Raw genomic sequence first — 19,439 nt, 5'->3', positions numbered from 1 at the left:
TTAACATAGTACTGAGCTCATGTTCACGTGCAACTTTCTTGCCCTAGGGACGCAGGAAATTTTAAGGACCTTCGAAGGGGTCACTGCAGTCCTTACTGTTAAAATTTGTGGTGGTTAGAATCCTTTGCAAACTGCATGTCTAAACAGATTCAAGGGCAGTGAATGTGTACTGAGAACACTACATACAACCATATTTGGGGTGGAGGTTGTGCTGCAGATGTGAGGGAGAAGTACATGCTGATGTGATTTGGATTTCAGAGTAATCTTGGTCTTATTTGGTTACCCTATGGTACTTCTTTTCTACTTGTTACCAAAATGTGTTTTGGAATATCTGGAAGATCTTAAAGCTAAGGGTAAAACCTCTTGAGTATAGTAAGTTCTGCCAGGCCGTATGAGGTAGCAAGATGCATAAACAGCCATAAAAAAATACATTAAAAAAAACCCCAAAAACAAACCCAAAGGAGCAAACCCACACAAACAAAGAAAACCCAACAAACTGAAGAACTCCTGAAACATCCATTAATATTTTGCAACTTATTCTTCCATAGGCAGCTCTTTTTGCACTCCAGACGTTGTTTGAGGAAGAGTATGCTCCCCGACCCATATTTGTAAGTGTATATTATTTATTTAATATTTTACATATACTTAAGCTTGATTTGTGAACTAGCTGAGATGGCAGTTGATAAAACTGTTTGAAATGAAGGAAATAAGTGTCTTGGAAATGTACTTTGTTCATATAATTGTGAAGGGAAAAACTCTTATGTGAAGAGCTTTATGAAAGCACCCTTGGGTAGCTCTGTCCAGCTTATCACTCTGAAGACTAAGGAATGACTTCATTCCAGTGTGTATTCATTCTGTGTATTTCCACAGGAAAAGATCTGATGATGATTTTTCAGGCTTGGTGTCTTAAGGGTAAGAACCAGTGCTTCAGGGATGAAATTAAGCAAATTCTGCCATATTTTCAAGTAGAATATCAGTGACTATTTGAAGTCAGAAAAGGTCTGTCTAACTCCATATTCTTTCTCTGACATGTCTTTTTCTGACAGGGGGCAGTCATGAATGTGTAGGAATGAATATAGAAAAAGAATAAGCTTGTTTTGAAAGTTCTGATGTATTCTTCCAGTTTTCTGCAGTTTGCAGCCCAGGCTTTCTGATCTGCAGTTTGTATCTGTACCCTTTTGTTGAATGTGTTTACTCCTTCCTTGTATCTATGTTCAAACCTGTATGGGACCCAGGCGTCCACAAAATAATCTGTCAGTAACTTTCACAGCTGATGAATGTGCTGGTTTGAAAGTTTGCTTACTTTTGGACTTTCCACCTGATAACTACTTTTGTGTCTTGCCATTTGTCTTTTGAAAGTCACAGTGAGCAGCTGTTCCACGTTCCCTTTGCTGCATAGTCATGGCATTTATAGTCCTCTGTGAAAACCTCCTTTAGTCATCTTTTTCATCCTGAAGAGTCCTTGTCTATTTAGCTGCTCCATACTGTTCATTCATTATTCTTGTCACCTCTTTGTTTTTCACTTCCTTGAGTCAGAGGGGAATTAGAATAGCATACAGCAGTCAAAGTGCAGACATCAGGGATTTGTATGACAGCTTAGTGATGTTCTCTGCCTTGTCCATTTCTTTCTTCGTAGTTCCTGATGTTTTTCTTTACTGCTAGTGAGCTTTGAAATTGCATTCATAAAACTTTCTTTTGTTACTCAGATTAGTTTCTTGAGCAGTAAAGACTAGATTGTAGGTGTCATTATGTAGAATTTTTCCTGTGTTCACAACTTTGATTCACTACTTGATGAGCAATGAGTTTCTACTTTTTTATCATTCAAGTCAGTTAGCATTGACAGTTTTCTGATTACGTGGTGCTGACTTTTTGTCTGCATTGTCCTGAGCGGAGTGGTCAGTGAGCTTGGTTGCCTCATTCTCTGGTCCCTTTCCAGTTCAGTTATGTTGAGAAGTACAACCCTTAGCACAGCTCTCTCTAGGATTCCACTGGTTGCCTCCCTTGACTGAGTAGTTTGAAGGAAAGCAGCATCAATGTTAAAGCATGTTTTGGAGTAAATAATGAGTTTACCTTTGTATGGAGTCTTCTAAACTCATTCCATCTTCTGGAATAAAGATTTGTAGACTTGGGAAAGCTTTCCTGGCTCATTCAAATGCCTCCTGAATTCTCAACTTTGTAGTTGTTTGTTGGAGGTCAAGGCATTATTTATTATTTGCACATCTCTCTCTGTATAGTACTAAAGAGGTATGATTATACAGGTTAAGACTTTTATCTCCACTATGAAGTTGCAACATCTGATGTTCCCTTGTGGCAAAAGGAATTACTGGTTTTTAAGGCCAGCCCCCCCTCTCCTGCCCTCCTACCTTCCAGCCACCACCAAACAACCTAATAGCAGTCCTGAGACCTGAAATAACATAAAGGGGGAGGTAGGGACCATGGGGAGGATAGGAGAGGAGCAGTGACTGCTGATAGCTGCCTAAACAGGTAACCCCTGCAGATTGGTTCTGAGGCCATCATCAGAATGATACCATGGTGCTAGTGCTACCTTGCTGCTGAATGGTTCATGGTAGTTTTCTCTCTTTCCTTTTTTTTTCCTTTTTTTTTTTTTCCCCTTTTTTTTCTTTTTCTCTCCCCCGAGGAGGGGGGATAGGGAAAGAAGACTGGTCAAAGGTTTGCCTTTTCCCTAGATAAATATTTAAACACTTATAGGGAGGAAAGAGTTTAATTTTTCTGTTTGGGTTGAGCCTCATCACTTTGAGTGGAGCACAGGTCCTGCTGCTTTGACTTAGCCGTTCAGCCATTTAAATTCTTGGTTTTATTGTTAATTTAATTCTTTTCCTTTCTCTATGTTCAACTGGTATTTAGGTTTCTGGAACCATTGTGGATAAGAGTGGGCGTACCCTCTCAGGCCAGACAGGAGAGGCATTTGTCATTAGTGTCTCCCACAGTAAGCCACTTTGGTAAGGAAATGTATCTTTCTCTTAGTAAGTTAACTGTAGATTGTGATTCCTTTCTTTTTTAACCCCTTGCTTGCAGCTAAATGGAAGCTATATTAACTGTGATCATATTTAATCACATGTATTGCTAACATGTTTTGCTATCATTCTGTCAGCAGAAATTATGTTTCCAAAGAACGATGAATTTTTAAAACATTGCTCTAAATAATCTGGGGTTTTGTGTTTGCAACAGCCACTGAAATAACAATTAGGTCAAAGAATTAAAAAAAAAGAAAAAAAAAAAGTCTGAAACTGTAGTTTGCCATCTCCTACTGTCTCAGATTGTGCAAGGAGCTAACTCCTGGTATGGGCAGGGCTTACATCTCTTTATTAGAGGGAAGCAGTGCCAGCTCAGTATGTTTCAGCGTGGCTTGAAAGAGCAAATGGTAGGATTTCATTCCAGTGTTCTTTTTACTAAACTGTTACAAAAAAGTAACAGTTTTTCTCAAGGATGTGAGTTGTTTTGAGGGCTCCTGATGCCTTCATTTACTTGCATTCCTTTCTGTTCAGGCAAAAAAGTTGAAGTAAGTATGAGACTTGAGCTGTGAAAATGCATAATATAGAAGATTTTGGTCATTGTGCAAGGTTTTGCGTGTTAATTTGAATACCATTTGCTGTTTCTCTATTCTGTGTTTCTATGCCCTATTCTACCTCTTCCTTGCCTCCTCTTCCCTCTTCACCATTTCTTTTCTCAGGTTGGTTCTTCACACAAAAACTTACACCGGAAATAGATGCTCTTTTCCTAGAACATTCTAACTTAAAACATTTAATTCACTGTTAGCAGTGCATGCCATGCACATTGTGACAAGCCATTGTTTGTTTTTACAAAAAAATTCCAGCTAAAACGCGCAATCTGTCATCTCGGTGACACAAAAGCAGAAGACTGCATTCACAGCTTTCCTGACTGCCCTTGAGGCTCCACTTTCCCAGACCAGACGGTGCTCCAGAAGTAACATATGGAGCCTCTTGGAACAGGGTGGTAGTTGACTCCTTCTCTCAGCATCACAGCCTAGTGATCCATATTTGGCATGAGTCTGTCTCAGATAATCTTGCTCATAACTCTCTTGCCTCTGAAGAGGAGAGAAGGGTACTGGAGCAGAAATCAAGAATTTATTAAACCATATTTCATAAAAGCTATTTTATGGGTCTGAGTGCTTAGGGCCTGTTTCTCATTTATGCGAAGGCTACTATACAGCACTGTGGCAGAAGGGTTTTGATTGTGGGAGCAGATTGCATTTAATGTTGTTTCTGTTGCCAAATTGGTACAGAGTGGCTTTATGGTTGTAAAAAAGCTGATTAATAGTAGTATTCTAGCGATCATGTTATACGTGTTCACATGTTTCCATTTGGGTTTTGTATATCCTATTTAGGGTGATGTGTTGTCCTTAAGTCAGTTTGGTTTGGAGACCTCCCTAAAAAGTGTGTGCTTTGTGTCCAGTTGATACAGTTAGTAGCTGAGAAACTTGTAAACTGTGCTTAGCAAGTGGTGAAAGATCTGTGGCAAGCTGCTCGCTATGATAAGTGCTCAGATGTGGCATGAGTTCCCTTTGTGTTGTTTGGGATCCTGTGATTGTTTCTACTGTGGTAGCATTAAGACGACATACGCTAAGTTTATGGCCCTAATGTAGTGTTTGTTCTCATCCCAAGGGCACTCTGCTGCCTTAGCTTTCACAGGAGTGGATGTGTGACTGCTATGAAGAAATAAGCAAGGGAGAGAGGTGATGTTTAAGATGAGGGTGTGATGATTATTACACCAGGGTAGCAGTGATAGTGTACCAGGAATCTGGTTCAAGGCTGCTGGCTTTTAAGTCACGGTTAACAGTTTGCTTTTTTCATATTTTTTCTTTCATGATGATGTTGAGTGCTGTAGGGAAATGAGACTGGCCACAGAAGCTACTTTCTGTTTCTGAATGAATGTGCATGTCTGTGCTTAGTTTGACTTGGCAGTTTTGAAACAGGTAAAGCTTGGATGGTGTCATGCTCATAGATATATTTCTCAGCAACTCGTGTAGTGAGTAATCATCCAGGCATTCTGGAGGGCCAGCAACCACTAAGTCAAGTGAGAACATCAAGAAGTGCTTGTTTGCTGAGTATACTGGCTGCTTTTACAGTATCTCTCTGGTAAGGTGTGTTAAAGAGAGTGACAGGTGAGTTTTGTACTTGGAACCAGAGATGGATGTTAAATGTGGAAGAGATGAAGGTGCCTCATATAGGAGTAGAGCTTAAAAAGAGGGTGTGGGGAGTATGAGCTGGAAGCTTGTAAATTGAATGACTTAACAGTAGGAAATATATTGCATTCATCTGCATTTGATAAGGAAATCTTGTTAACCATTCTTACCTTGCTTTGCTTGAAAATCCTGAGGGATGAGCCCCCACTTTGAAATAAACTGCAGAACTTCATTGCTGTAATTAATTGTGTATTCCCTGTGCATGCTGTTTGTATCCGGGGGATCTGTATGAAGGATCTAAATGTATGTAAACACTGTATCGGGAAATGAGAAAAAAAGGGTTCTTTTCAAGTTTTTCTGTTTAAATATAATGGCCTATAAGAGATGCAGTAGAAAAAGCACTTCAAAAGTAGAGTTGGCTGTTTGTAGAAACAAACATGCATGCCCACCCCCCAAAAACCCAAATACCCCTAAGTTATTGGAAGAAGGGGTTTGTGTATTGTTTGGTCTTGGTATGTGGCTGTGATATTCAAGGCCCCCATTTTGGATGTTGCTGTGAGCCCCTCGAATCTCAGGGTTTGTCATTCTGTCCAACAAGTGAATCTGGCTGCAAGCATTTACTGCTGCTACTTGTGCAGTTACCAAGCCCCTGCCTACTCCTTGGAAACAGCAGAAAAGTAAAAAATCATTTTGTGCTCCCAGTCCTGTGCAGCGCTTTATTGCTTTTGACCTCTGGGAAACTAAGTGGGCGTACGTGCACTTTATTAACTTGGCTACTTCTGAGGCAGCCTCTGTGGCTCAGTTAGTTGGGAGATGTGGCTGTTATCCATTCCTGTTTCAGTGGGTTAGCTTGCATCCTCTCTGAGACCATTATTCCAGGAAAGGAGAAAGCTTTTTTACATCTTCCTGTTCCAGCAGCACTGTGAGCACCTCTTGAGTTTTGCAGTACTCGTAAGATGGTTTCTAGAATGGTGCAGAGAGATCAGGAAACACATTTAAAAGATCTCTTACATACTTTCTGAAGGAGAAATTTCCCTTTTTAATATCAGTGTAGAGATTTTGAGTGCAAGTCACATTTATGTATCTGTCATTGAATGAAAGAAAACATGATTGTACCTCACATGCTGGTAAAATTGTTTGAGAAGCTTAATCATGCAAAAATACTTTTGCTGTAGTGCTGTCTGCTACTAAGATGTAGCAGATTCGGTTGCTTAAGCTTAGTGCTGCCATGATGCATCTTGGGGGAGGCACTTGGTTTCTGCCAAGGTTGACACGATTTGTGTATAATTTTAAAAGAAAATGATGAGCTAGCAGCTTGAAACAGGTCTTGCTTTTTTCAACCTTTTTTGTACTTCTTCCTGTAGCACAAGGCTCCTTTCCAGTCTGTCATTCTTATTCCACTTGCTTTCTCTCTTACCTAGAAAATACAGAGCCATTGCATTGCTGTAGTTGCTGTCAAAATGCAGCCACTTTCCTCCTGGATTTTGAAATGAAATCTTGATTTACTGTTCCCAGTTCAATTCAGTCCAGCCCCCTTCCCCCTTGCACTTTTCTTCCACCCAAGGGTTCTTCTTTGGCACAGTCCTGCTGTATTGATGATGATGGTTAAAGAAATTGGAGATCAGGTTGTTTTTTTGTTGTAGACGATTGCGGGAGTTAGCAGTTGCCAGCACTAACATTCATCTGTTCTGTGTGTAAAAGGTGTTTTGACCTCAAAATAATTTTTGAAAATTTATTTTCCAGTATCGGCTTAAATTGTGCTTTAGGGGCAGTTGAAATGCGACCGTTCATTGAAACAATTGGAAAATGTACAACATCCTACATCATCTGTTACCCCAACGCAGGTGTGTTGGTGCACATGTTTCTATGCTTACAGGCAGATGAAATGTAACAAAACCTTTCCATCTCATTAGCAATAATAGAGTTGAATTAGCTTGAAAAGATGATTGTTTTTACTATTAAAAAGAGATTAAGAATATTTTAAACTGCTGAAAATAACTGTTCTTAGTTCTGTGATAGTGAACCCAGAATGCTCTCTTGCATAATTAATAATCTATTGAGTAATGATTGCAAGGGTGATGAGGCATTTTAGTCCTCATACAAGTGTAGCTACTTTACATATGTCTTCTGTGGAATTTAATTCTGTTCTTGTGGGCTTTAAACAAATTGTAATACTAGAAAAATTATGTTTCAAGGTCTTCCCAATACTTTTGGTGGTTATGATGAAACTCCAGAAGTGACTGCCAAGCATATAAAGGTATGAAATATTTCCCGTGACTGTGTCATATCTGACATACGAGTGGACAAGAATTCTTTGCTTGTATTTTATGCATATTTGTTACAGTACTGTGTTTTGGGTTTGTTTTTTTTTTCCCCTCAGATGGCTCTGTATGGCATTTGGATTGTTTATATTGTGTGTATAGGAACCACTGATGGTGACATTCCAGTGCAGGGTGTCCTTCCACATGCCAGTTGATCTGTGTAAGACAGAACTGTGTGGCTGGAGCTGCAGTGTGTCAGTGAGACCACAGTATCTGCTGCATGTTAATTCCCTTTTATAATACAGTATGACTAGTCTTTGATACTCATCCAAGTTTTCATCTGGGGCTTCAGTATAAAATAGGCCAGTTTCAAATGTAGTTTCCTAAAATTAGGTGTTGAAATTGCTGGTTAGCCTTGGGAATCCATGTCTCAAAACAAATCCTAAAGAGAAGAAATAGTACTGATTGTTTTATAATTTAATTTTTTTTTTTCTTGCGATCCCTGTGAATTGCTTAACATATGGAGAAAAAAAAAATATATCTAAAAAAATACATTTATATACAAAAGATACCTTTATTAAGTTGAAACAAAATTCTTTCCCTCCTTTTTACAGAATTTTGCTTTGGATGGTTTGGTCAACATAGTTGGAGGTTGCTGTGGTACCACACCAGCACATATCAGGTACCTCATGAGCTACAACTTTAGGTGCACTGGCAAGTAAATTAAGTGTTGCTTCTGTGCAATATTCCATGGCTTGTCTTAGAGTTTCCTGAAAAGATGGATCACTTGAATGCCTATAGCAGCAATATATGGAGTAGAAATAACTTGGCTTTCATAGCCTTGTGTATCATGAAGAATGAGTAGAGGCATGGTTCAAACAGGGATTATACCTCTGCTGTTTTGTCATCTCAAATTGTTTTGGAATTACCCTTCCCTCTTTACCATTGGATAGAATAGACTTCCCATCTCTGCTCCCTTATGCCATATGGTCTTTCTCTTTCTGGCACTCTTAGCCACAAGGTGAAACTTAAGAAAGGAAGGAAGGAAGGTGTGTGGATGTGGGGGGAAATGTCTGAACAGGAGATCTGGGAATGCTGTACAGCTGGTGCTAGTCCTGGCCAATCAGAAGGAGCATTTCATATCTTTCTCACTGGCAGTAACTCAGTGGAAAAATCTCCATTTTTCACCTGGGCTTGAAAGAGAAGGGGCCCTTGTGATTCATTTTTACCCTGATAGAAACTGCGAAGATGTGGTGTGTGAACATGTAGAGGACACTGTGTGTCGCTGCTGACTGGAGCAAAGAGAAAGTGAACGTGAACACCATGAGTCATTCCAGCATCTGAGAAGCATGTCTCAGCATAGAACAGTGTTTGTCCTGTGGTGGGTTTTTGTCTGTTTGTTTGTTTCTACAATCATCAGCAATTGCTTAGCTCAGCAAATCACAAATACGGTAAGAGTCAGTGTGGTTGAGGACTGGTTCTGATATCCATCAGGTATTCCATTGGCATAGTATCTCACGTTCAGTATTTGGTAAATCTTCAGCTTTCTACATTCCCTGCAAATAGCTGTGGTAGGATCTTCTGGGACTATGTTTTTGCCTTTGGCCATACAAAGTGAAACTAGCTAATTAGTCTTGTCTGCTACAGGGCTAAATTGGAAATATAGCTATATGTCTAGTATGTTCTGCTTGAGTCTTGTCTGGAGTGGTTTAATTTTAATCAAAACCTTTACTTTCCTCTTTCTATAACTCAGGAAAATTGCCGAAGCGGTGAAATTCTGTAAGCCTCGTGTTCCACCTTCTCTCTCTCAAGGATACATGCTGCTATCGGGTAAAATGGAGAGTAACAGTTTGAGCTTCGTAACTCATGTAACCTTCCATTATAAATTTGTTTGCTGTTTTCTACTGGTCAGAATGGCACTATGAGTTTCTGGTTCTACTTCAATCCAGCAAGCTTATGGATGTGTAACGAGATCTAAATCTTACTGCTTTGGCTAAAGGATTAATGGCACATTTTATTACAGTCTTGTATAATGTAACCAAGCCAGCATATTTTACTCTGCAAGTCTCAGACACTTTGTAATTGTGAGTGAGTGTCTTTATCCTCACTTTGCAACAGGGGAGGGTCAAACACAGAGAGATCAGGTAATTTGACTACAGTTGATGGCAGAGCTGGGATGAGATCCTTGTTCGCCTGCTGTGAGAGAGCTGCCTTATGTCGCCTCAGATCTCAATCCAGTCCTACTGGGACAGTGTTCCAGCAATACATCAAGGTCTAGAATGTCTTTTGTTTTAGCAAAGTCTGGGTCTGTATGTTCCTCAGCCAGGCCTTCTTTTAAGCCTTTGGGCCATATATCCAAGTAAAACAGTACCCTCTTTTTGGTCTTTTTAATCTCAAAGTCAAATCAGTTTAGTATAAATTAAATAAAGCATGGTTGGCCTGTGGTTTCATGCATTAGCTTATTCTGTTCTTCTGTAAGGTTTGTTTGCCTCTGAGTTGCCTGCTACCCAAGGGTCCCACTTGGCTTGTTTCTCTGAACTTAGGTACGTGGTTAAGAGCTGTCCTTGTTTGTCAGTCAATTCAGTGGTCTGCTTCTCTGATGGTGGTAGAGTCATAAGATAATGTAGCTGGAAGTTGAGAAAAGGTGTGTATGTGCATACACAGATGCCCAAAGAATCGTAGCTTCACAACATTTTGTATAGGACAAATTGTTCTCTTTTGTGGGTCAGGTAAATTATTGACTGTAATTGAGGAAGGATAGAAACCTTTGGCATATGTGTTGGAACTTATTTCATTGCATTTCTATGCTAGTTACTCATTAGATTTGTGCGCATCATGATGTGCTGAGAAATCACTATCCTTAAAGAGAGAGACACCTCTATTTCACAGTTTAGAAAAGGGATTTTGTATTTCTTACACAGTTTTTTCTTTTCTGTTTTTAAAAATATGTTGGAAAATATCTTTTTAAGGTCTGGAGCCATTCAGGATTGGGCCGTACACCAACTTCGTTAATATTGGTGAACGCTGCAATGTTGCAGGATCACGGAAGTTTGCTAAACTCATCATGGCAGGCAACTATGAAGTATGCATTTTAACAATAATCTTTATAGCTGATGTTCTGATTTTTCATTGCTCCGTTGCACTGTGTTATTAGTTGTTTGTTTTGCTGGCACAAAGCACTATTCTACACCAGTTACAAGAGTGAGAAAACAAGGAGAATTTAGTTTCTTACTGTCCTTTGTTTCTGTGCTTACCAGCTCCTAATACATTTGTGAGAAGGGTTTTACAAGGGCTTTTTTTTTTTTTTCTTTTTCTGACAAGTATTACAGGAAACATGACTTTCCATTTTTAATTAAGTTACACAGCTGATGATGGTTTAGAAAATGTCCTGGTCTGTGCTGTATCTATGGGTGGATTTACAGAGGAGGGAGGAAGGAAAGTGGGTGTAATCCCTCCTTCCAACATGTGGGGTACATCTGACTTGGGATAGATTGTGGCACTGCAGCACTCACTCTTTCCCTCCCTTCTCCAATCCTGGTCAGTATTATGGCTGCATCTAATCTTTATATACTTTGATCACTGGCTCCAGCATGCTACGTGAGAGTTGCTGCAGAAAAAGGTGCTTCAAAGGTAATTGCTTTCTTGAAACAGCTGCAGGGCAGAAATGAAAAGGCTGGAGAGCTCATTCTTTACTGGTGTAAATTGTTACTGTAACATTCAAACAAATAGTAAAGTGACAGTTCTTGAGAGCTAAGACTCTGCCCCAGAGTATGCTCTGCTGTTCTAGTTGATGCAATCAAAATTAAAGCCTTAGTTTGTTTTTTAGGAAATCTGACTTTTAAACTCTTGGAAGTCATGAAGCAGGTTAGATCTATTTAAATAAAGAAAGCTTTAAACATAGGTCATTAGGGACTGTGGGCAACTAAAACCCTTTTTCTTTTTTGTCTCCTCAGTCTGCAGAGTGACAAAAAAGAGAAAGTGAACAGACATAGGTGTTCAGATAATTATGTGGGCTGGAGGGAAAGCTTTAGTATTTCCTTCTTAGCACTTGGTGATTATTCTGCAACTGGAAAAAATGTTGAACAACCTCAAAAAGTTAAGCACTCTGTGTTATGAAACAGCAGAGGTTGTGATGCAAGACCCGTATTTTGTACCATCACAGAGATTGTTCTCCTGTAATCTTGTGCAGTCAGAAATCCTTGTTGCCATGCAAATCTTAAGTCATTCAATTAAGCATATGACCGATTGTCTAAAATCAATGACACTATCAGCACATTAGGTCTCTGGTGTCATGGTTTTGTGAACAAATTAGTTATCAGTTGTGCCATAGTAACAACTTTTGTATGTCGTACATCACAGACTATTTCCTTATTCACTTATGGGATGTCTTAATTTTTAAATTTTTGGCTGCATGCTTATTTTGGAGAAGTGAAATGTTATCCTGAGAATGACTAGGCTTTTTTCTATTGATTGTTGTTTTGGTTTTTGACTTTCTTCTTTAGGAAGCCCTGAGTGTAGCCAAATTGCAAGTTGAGATGGGGGCCCAGGTTCTTGACATCAATATGGATGATGGGATGCTGGATGGCCCTGCTGCAATGACCAGATTTTGTAACTTGATTTCTTCAGAACCTGATATTGCGAAGGTTGTAACTGAGCCACTCCAAAGCACAATAAAGAACATTTATTGAGTTGGAAATTGCCTTTCAGAAAATTTTGATATTGATGTATTTAGTAACCAGTTTAGGTGCTTAATAAGCAGATGTGGGTGTCCCCAAAGAGGTAAAAGTAATGTAATGAGGAAGGCCTTTGGGGCAAACAGAGGTTTAACATTCTCTATCTGATTTCAGCTAAATATATGCCAGTCCCTTTCATTGGTTAGTAAAGCTGAATGCAGGTTCCTTTTGCAGCACTTATGAGCCATAATCTGTCTATATACTGGCAGTGCATAACGGTGTTGCTTTCCACAAGACTTAAAATTGCTATGGATATAGGGTGGTTTTAAAAGATACTTCTGCAATGTGCATTCTCTTAAAATGAGTATCTAATTCAGAAACACAAGACAATACAGGGAGAAGTTGAGGTCTCTAAGATATGTGATGGAGTTGCCATAGAAGCTCTTAAGTTAAATTTGCTCTGAGTTTTGCATTTAAAGCAAAGTGAATCTACAGATACCATCTGGAAACTTTTAATTCATAAATGCTGATTAAAGCTGTGTGCATTTTTATGTCCAAATGGGCAAACAGCATGTGGAACTCTAATTCATAACTTGTATGTATTCCCCTGCCTTACTTCTCTGTTACTTACAGGTACCATTATGCATTGACTCCTCAAATTTTTCAGTGATTGAAGCAGGTTTGAAATGTTGCCAAGGGAAATGCATTGTAAACAGCATCAGTCTGAAGGAAGGTGAAGAAGACTTTTTGGAGAAAGCAAGGAAGATTAAGTTATACGGAGCAGCTGTGGTTGTCATGGCTTTTGATGAAATAGGGCAGGTGAGTGTTGCTTTAAAGGAGAGGTATTTTTCTTCTGGAGTGCAAGGCTTTCTTACTCTTGTGCAAGACAAAGTTGTTCTGTTTCATTGACACAGGTGATTCAAAGAGGTCTATGTAGTCTTAGCAATAGTTTTGACCCTGATGTGAGCAGCATAAGAAATGCTTATTTGTTTGAGGAATACAAGTACTGCTCCAAGTGTAGCTCTGCTAGCACAAGGGCATGTCTCTTACTATTCAGCCATGCTGAACTCTTCCTTCCTTCACAGATTTTTTTTTTTTTTTTTTTTTTTAGTTCAGAAACTGAGTTTTACATGACAGTGGAATCTTTGTGGATTAACTTAGTTATGTCAAAAAACACATATTAAACTTTGCATAGGATGATGAAATGTTGGGGAACAAAATTGTTTTTAATGAATTGAATCAAAACTCCACGTACAGGTGTGGTGATATTTTTAATACAAAATTCTTACATATAATCCTCTTCTAATATTCGTGATGTTCAGACTCTCAGTCTTGAGTCACTGGAACTGTAAATGTTTTCTGGGGAGTTTATTTTTTGTGTTGTATGCAAGTTTCATGTCAGAATTCTTTTTCTCCACTAGGCAACAGAAACAGAAACCAAGATTGCAATCTGTTCCAGAGCTTATCACCTCCTTGTGGAAAAAGTGCAGTTCAATCCAAATGATATAATATTTGACCCTAATATTTTGACCATAGGAACTGGAATGGAAGAACATAATCTGTATGCTATGAATTTTATCAATGCTACTAAAACTATAAAAGTGAGTTGTAAGCTTATTTTAACTTGAAGTATTTTGCTGAGTTTACTTAAGAACCCAAATCACCACAAAACAGAAAAACACTCCCCCCACCCCCAAACAACAACAACAAAACACTGCTGCAAAATGATATGCATTTTAAATGAGCAAGGGGGGCTATTCCTCTGAAGTGCAGCCATTCCCCAATATTGCTGTATTTCCAATAGAAGAACTTCAAATAGTTCTATAAATATATTTCAATCTATTATCTCTACTGTAAATATACTATATTAATTAAATGAAGTAACGATCACATTCATATTCTAGGTAAAAGGACCTCTTTGAAGGTACGTGAAAGCTGCCTTTTTAATTTAATAAAACTTCCATTGCTGTAGAAGGAATTTCTGTAGTAACCTCATTTTTTGTTTAGCCAAAATGTGTGTAAAGAAGTACAGCAGTGAAGAACATCACCTAAATGCAGCCAAGGAAGCTGCACTGTTGTGTTTTACAAGGCAGCTTGATTGGTCTGGAGATGCTCTGTCAGTAGCAATCTGGGGCTTGAACACCCCACAGGCTATTTTGTCACCACAGGGCTTCTGGAAGGGAAGCTGCACCCTTGAGATTAGCTGCTCAGCTACAGCCTGCTCCTGAGATATGCAAGCAGGCAGGTTGGCTGCTCCTGTTTCTGGAGGAGTGGGGGATGGAAGAGCCATAAGTAGGTCTGCATGGGGAAAATCTGGAATGCTGCTGTGGGAGGAATGATAATGTTTAGAATAGCACCTATGACTATGGAAACCATGGTAGCTGCTTACACATAACTAGGCTGGATCTTTCCTTTTACTTGTATCTTTTTTCTACAGAGATTTGAATTGCTTTTTATGAATTTGAGTAACCAGAAGAATCTGGAACAGGAAAGAGAGAAAGGGTGCATAGCCAATGCACTGCAGCTCAGGGGCCAACTGTTTTATGGACTGATTGTTTTGCTTATGTTTCCTTTTTGGAAAGCACTTTTCTAAAAATCTGTGTGCAATCCTTATAGGAAACACTGCCGGGAGCCAGGATAAGTGGAGGTCTTTCCAATCTGTCTTTCTCCTTTCGAGGAATGGATGCCATTCGAGAAGCAATGCATGGGGTGTTCCTTTACCACGCGATTAAGGTATGATGTACTTTTGGCTTCCATAGGTTTGCACTTGGCAGATGTGCAGTGTTATGTCTGACAGCCCTGGCTGGGGGATTCTGTATGGTTTTTTTCAGTATGGCATGGACATGGGAATTGTGAATGCTGGGAATCTGCCAGTGTATGATGATATCCACAAGGAATTGCTACAGCTGTGTGAGAATCTAATCTGGAACAAAGATCCTGATGCAACAGAGAAACTTTTACATTATGCTCAGGTAACTTCCAATTTTAAGCTTTGAATAGTAGTTAGCTTAGCACCTGGGCTTTAACACCTCCCTGCTGATGATATGTAGAACAGCCTATAAACTGCACGTGTCAAACAGCGTGTGTTAGAAGTTACTAATGATGCTACAAGTGGTTTAGTTACTAATATAGAATAAAATGTGAACTCTCTGATAGATTGAGCCTCTCCAATTTCATACGTGCCTTGAAAGATCCTGTACCAGAGTTCTTCATATGCTTCAGGAGACCAAGCTGCATAGGTGTTCTTTTTTTTTTTTAAAAAAACCCCAAACAAACCCCAAACCAATAAGAAGCAAAAAATCCCAACCAAACTCCCCCAAACAAAAAAAACCCCTCACAACCAAACAAGGACCAGAAAAGGCCAACCCACAACTGAAGCAAATCTTGGTGCTGGAGCTTCATTGACAAGTACACTGTGGGAGACAGAGTAAGCCTGTCTCTCTAGTGGTGATGGTTTGCTTGGAGTATATGTAAAAGGTGAAGCAGTTGCTTGTGGTTCCTGGCTGTGCCATAGACTTTCAGTTCATGTAACTCATGTCAAGAGTGAGGATCAGCTATTTAGTTTTTTTGAGATGCTGTAATGGCGGTGGTGATAAAAGACAAAGATTGCACACCGGAAGGTTTCCAGATTATCGACCATAAGATGACTAGTGAAATCCTGTTCTGAACAGAACATACAGCAAAAATCTGTCTGGGTTAGGTGGCTCTTAGATTTAAGAGCACAAGAAAGTTTGCGTGCCTGTCTTGTAGCTCCTGGAGGTATCATTTCTGTGCACAGCTTCATTTGGTTTATAGTTTGTTCCATGGTGGCACGTGCTTTTTAGGAACAATGGCAACATGTTGAAAACCAGCACAGGAAGACTCTCCCTATCCCTTGTGCTTAGGCTATTTTATATGGTGCTCTTAATGTCTAAGCAATTCACCTGGGAGTGATCTTGTCTGTATAAACAGAGTTTTACCATTAGGGTATTTAGGGTTGCATAAAGAGGAAAACAAAAAAGAGAAGAGGAATTAGAAAGGGATGGCTTAAGCAGTGTTTCCGCAGAAGGCAGAATGTGAATTTAAATGGAGCATGAAAAGTAGAAATGGAAGTGGATGATGACTCCTTGTAGGTCTAGAAGTTTGGGAAGCCACTGTTGGAATCTCTGCTCTTATTCATGGTGCTAGTTTTATTGTGGGAGTAAACCAGCTCCCAACTGCAAAAAAGAGAGACACTCTTGATTCAAAACATCTTTAAAAGCTCTATTAAAATTTAACATAAAGTATTACAACTTTTAGGCTTTCACTGGAGGTAAGCATCCTGATATGGGTTTCATTGTGCCTCTGAACAGATGTGAGAGTCCAAATAGATAGTCACTTACAGCTCATGAGAAGGATTATTACATAAGGTTTTGGAGTTCGAGGCATATTTCAAAATATTTATTCAGAACTTCCTCTTATATAGTGGAATTGAATGGCTCTAAGTTCTTTTGTCAAAAGGGTTGGTTTTTTTTAAACACAAAAGTGTGTTCATTAGTTGGTAAGTGCATATGTTCTTTTTATTTCCAATTATTGCAGTTTATTCTGCACAAAGAACATAGAATGTGCAGTCCCATTTCAAGTATCATACCTCTAATAGAGCGCCAGTGAAGTTTTCTCCCAGTTCCTTCAGGTAATAGTAATGTACCTTGCCAGTTGCTTGAATGTTAAACCTGTGGGGAAAAATGAGGAACCCTTGCAGATTTAGGAGATCAGTCTTCATTTGAAGTTCGAGATTAAAAAATATTTTCCATAAAGTGTATAGCTGCAGACATTCTCAAACTTAAACTTTGTCCCATTTATGGCAATGGGAGTTGCGCTTCCAAAGGCATTTTCTTTTTTTTTTTTTTTTTTTTTTTTTTTCATCCTTAGCATGCAGTGTAATCAAACTGTTTTTAAAGATCTGCATGAAGTGCTTGCCACTGTGGTCCCTGCATGTCCACCCTACAGCTTCATGGATTATTTTTAGGTTGGAGTGGTTCCCTTGCTAAAGTGCCTGGCCAGAGGTTGAGGAGCACTTGGTACCTTTTCATTGAATCCCAGGAGGGTTGATGTAGGAAGGGACCTCTGGAGATCATCTAGTACAACTCGCCTGCTCAGAGCAGGGTTGGCAAGAGCAGGTTGCTCAGGGACATGTCCAGCTGGGTTTTTAATACAACTAAGGATGGAGACTCTACAACCTCTCTGGGCAACATTTTCTTCTTTCTTTCCTTCCCTTTCTACAAACTAGACCTATGAGGGGAATCAGGTTTGGCAATGAGAAGCTGTGAAGTTAGCTAACATTTGTATAAACATGAATGAAATCTTGTTCTGGCTTCTGTTCCCATGAAAGAGATCTTGTTTCCATGACTTTTCCCATGCTGATGAGCACTCAAAAGTATAGGAGGTTCATAAGGATGGAAAGATGTCAGATTATGTTGAATAATTGAGGGAGGAAAAGAAATTACTTGGCTGAAGTGTGGTGGTTGAAGTAATGGATAGGGTGCTCTTCCATGAGCCTTCCTCAGGTGGGTGTTTACAAGCTTTCTTGCATTGTGAAGCCCTTTTGACCTTTGCATTCATAGCAAAGGGGAGTGTGCATGTGAGGCAAAGAGAGTATGTGAGGCTTTGGGACAGTCTGTGTGCATGAGAAACAGTAGTTCTGTAGGCTGCCTGGTTGAAAACACATCTGTGGTATGGAATAACATAACCTATTCCAGCAGAAACTGAATTAGTGCCAAATTAATTAGAATTTTAAAATTAAATGTAGTGTGTGGGCCAGGAATCAATTTAAATTATGTTCCCAGAAGTAAAACCCTTAAGATTAGTCATTTCATTGTTTTTAAGAATGTGAAAATTATTAAACTGCTCCCCTCTTTTTCTTTTTTTTTTTTTTACTTTGTTTTCTTTACATCTTCATTGAGGTTTATATTCTTTGGGATGTAGACCTGCTAAGTGTCTATAGTGCATCAGAGGTGTTTGCAATATGATTTGCATGTATATAAAAAAAACTTCTGAATAATCTAAAATTATCTTATGGGTCAGTACTTGAAATTATCTTCACTTTTCTAAAAGTAGCCTGTAGTTGTAATTTTTATGCTTGCAAGCTCCTATGGATGTCTTTCCTTCTCAGAATCATTCCCAAGGAGGAAGAAAAGTTGTACAGACTGATGAATGGCGGAAAACCTCTGTGGAGGAGAGGCTGGAATATGCTCTCATAAAGGTGAGTCTGTGCAGAAAACTGTCCTACCCATCAGCTCTGAGACATGATCTCAGCTCAGAATGTAAGGGACCACTTTTGGCTTTACAAATTCTTCAACTGCCATTCTTTTAAAAGCTATTAATTAATAATGAATAATATATTTAATTAGCTTCAATAACAGAGGAAATTGTGGTGATTTGTCTTTAAACTTCACATGTTGAAGTCTTTGACCCTCAATATTTTATTCTGCTAGCATTGGTAGAAACATATTGGTTTTACTTTGTAACATATTGCTTTTACTTTCTAGAGGTTTTTTTTTTAGTCCTTTAACAGCACTGCGCTGAGTGGCACTTGTGCTGACGAAGCAATCTTTGCGTGTTTGTTTTTTCTTATGACATGGTTAAGAAAAACAAACCAACCTGTTAATACTGGGGACTCTTGCTTTGAATAACTTTATATGCCTAAAAACTACAGTGTTTTTTTTCCTAAGAAAACCTATTTTAAATACACATTTGAGGTATTCTTAAAGACTAGCAGTACCTAAAGTATCTGTTTGTACTTTAATTGTGATTTTCTGGGGGGAGAAGGCAACTAAATAAAAGCTGTGTTTCCAGCAAGATAAAAGCTTCTCAATTTTTTTTCCCAGGGCATTGAGAAGTATGTCACTGTAGATACAGAAGAAGCAAGATTAAATCAGGAAAAATATCCTAGACCTCTCAATGTAATTGAAGGGCCTTTGATGAATGGCATGAAAATCGTTGGTGATCTTTTTGGTGCTGGAAAAATGTTTCTGCCTCAGGTAATGAGAAAATGTTTTCATATATTTTCCTATTTTGCAAAAACTAGCATTGTAAAATGTAGCCAAAACATTCTGTACTGGCTGTTTTTTTCAGATATAGCACACGAATTGTGAAAATTCAGGTGCTGCTAAGAAGCAGCCCTCTTTTTTTGTTACCTTGGAATTTGACTTTCTTTATGTGGTTTTACATGTTTGTTTCCTTTCTTCCTGAGCGTTTTTGCTTTATTTGAAATGCAGTTTTCAGTCTGGGCCCGTGAAAAAGAGCAAGAGAGAAAAAAGATCCAAATAAAAATTGCTGTGTTTAGGACCTTCCAATTCTGTGCCTGTTTGTAGCTTCTAATTC

At 39.0% G+C, this 19,439-nt stretch overlaps 1 protein-coding gene across 5 annotated transcripts in view; it reads left to right on the top strand.

Moving 5' to 3' along the window:
* MTR (5-methyltetrahydrofolate-homocysteine methyltransferase) overlaps nt 1-19,439 on the top strand; it is a 52,581-nt gene that overhangs the window by 12,045 nt on the left and 21,097 nt on the right. For 3 of the 5 annotated variants that reach the window (XM_075043206.1, XM_075043207.1, XM_075043208.1), the window contains exons 7-20: nt 549-608; nt 2,866-2,960; nt 6,908-7,008; nt 7,360-7,421; nt 8,040-8,107; nt 9,179-9,255; nt 10,395-10,507; nt 11,928-12,068; nt 12,732-12,917; nt 13,520-13,699; nt 14,715-14,831; nt 14,930-15,070; nt 18,229-18,318; nt 18,944-19,096. In XM_075043206.1, the coding sequence (XP_074899307.1) occupies nt 549-608; nt 2,866-2,960; nt 6,908-7,008; nt 7,360-7,421; nt 8,040-8,107; nt 9,179-9,255; nt 10,395-10,507; nt 11,928-12,068; nt 12,732-12,917; nt 13,520-13,699; nt 14,715-14,831; nt 14,930-15,070; nt 18,229-18,318; nt 18,944-19,096 (1,584 nt within the window). Of the gene's footprint in view, nt 1-548; nt 609-2,865; nt 2,961-6,907; nt 7,009-7,359; nt 7,422-7,449; nt 7,646-8,039; nt 8,108-8,179; nt 8,807-9,178; nt 9,256-10,394; nt 10,508-11,927; nt 12,069-12,731; nt 12,918-13,519; nt 13,700-14,714; nt 14,832-14,929; nt 15,071-18,228; nt 18,319-18,943; nt 19,097-19,439 lie in introns of those variants that run through there. The other 2 variants (XM_075043210.1, XM_075043209.1) reach the window with 2 other exon arrangements.

This window comes from Buteo buteo, chromosome 12, assembly GCF_964188355.1.
Source record: "Buteo buteo chromosome 12, bButBut1.hap1.1, whole genome shotgun sequence".
Lineage (NCBI taxonomy): Eukaryota > Metazoa > Chordata > Aves > Accipitriformes > Accipitridae > Buteo > Buteo buteo.
This window is presented reverse-complemented; position numbering and strand designations above follow the sequence as displayed.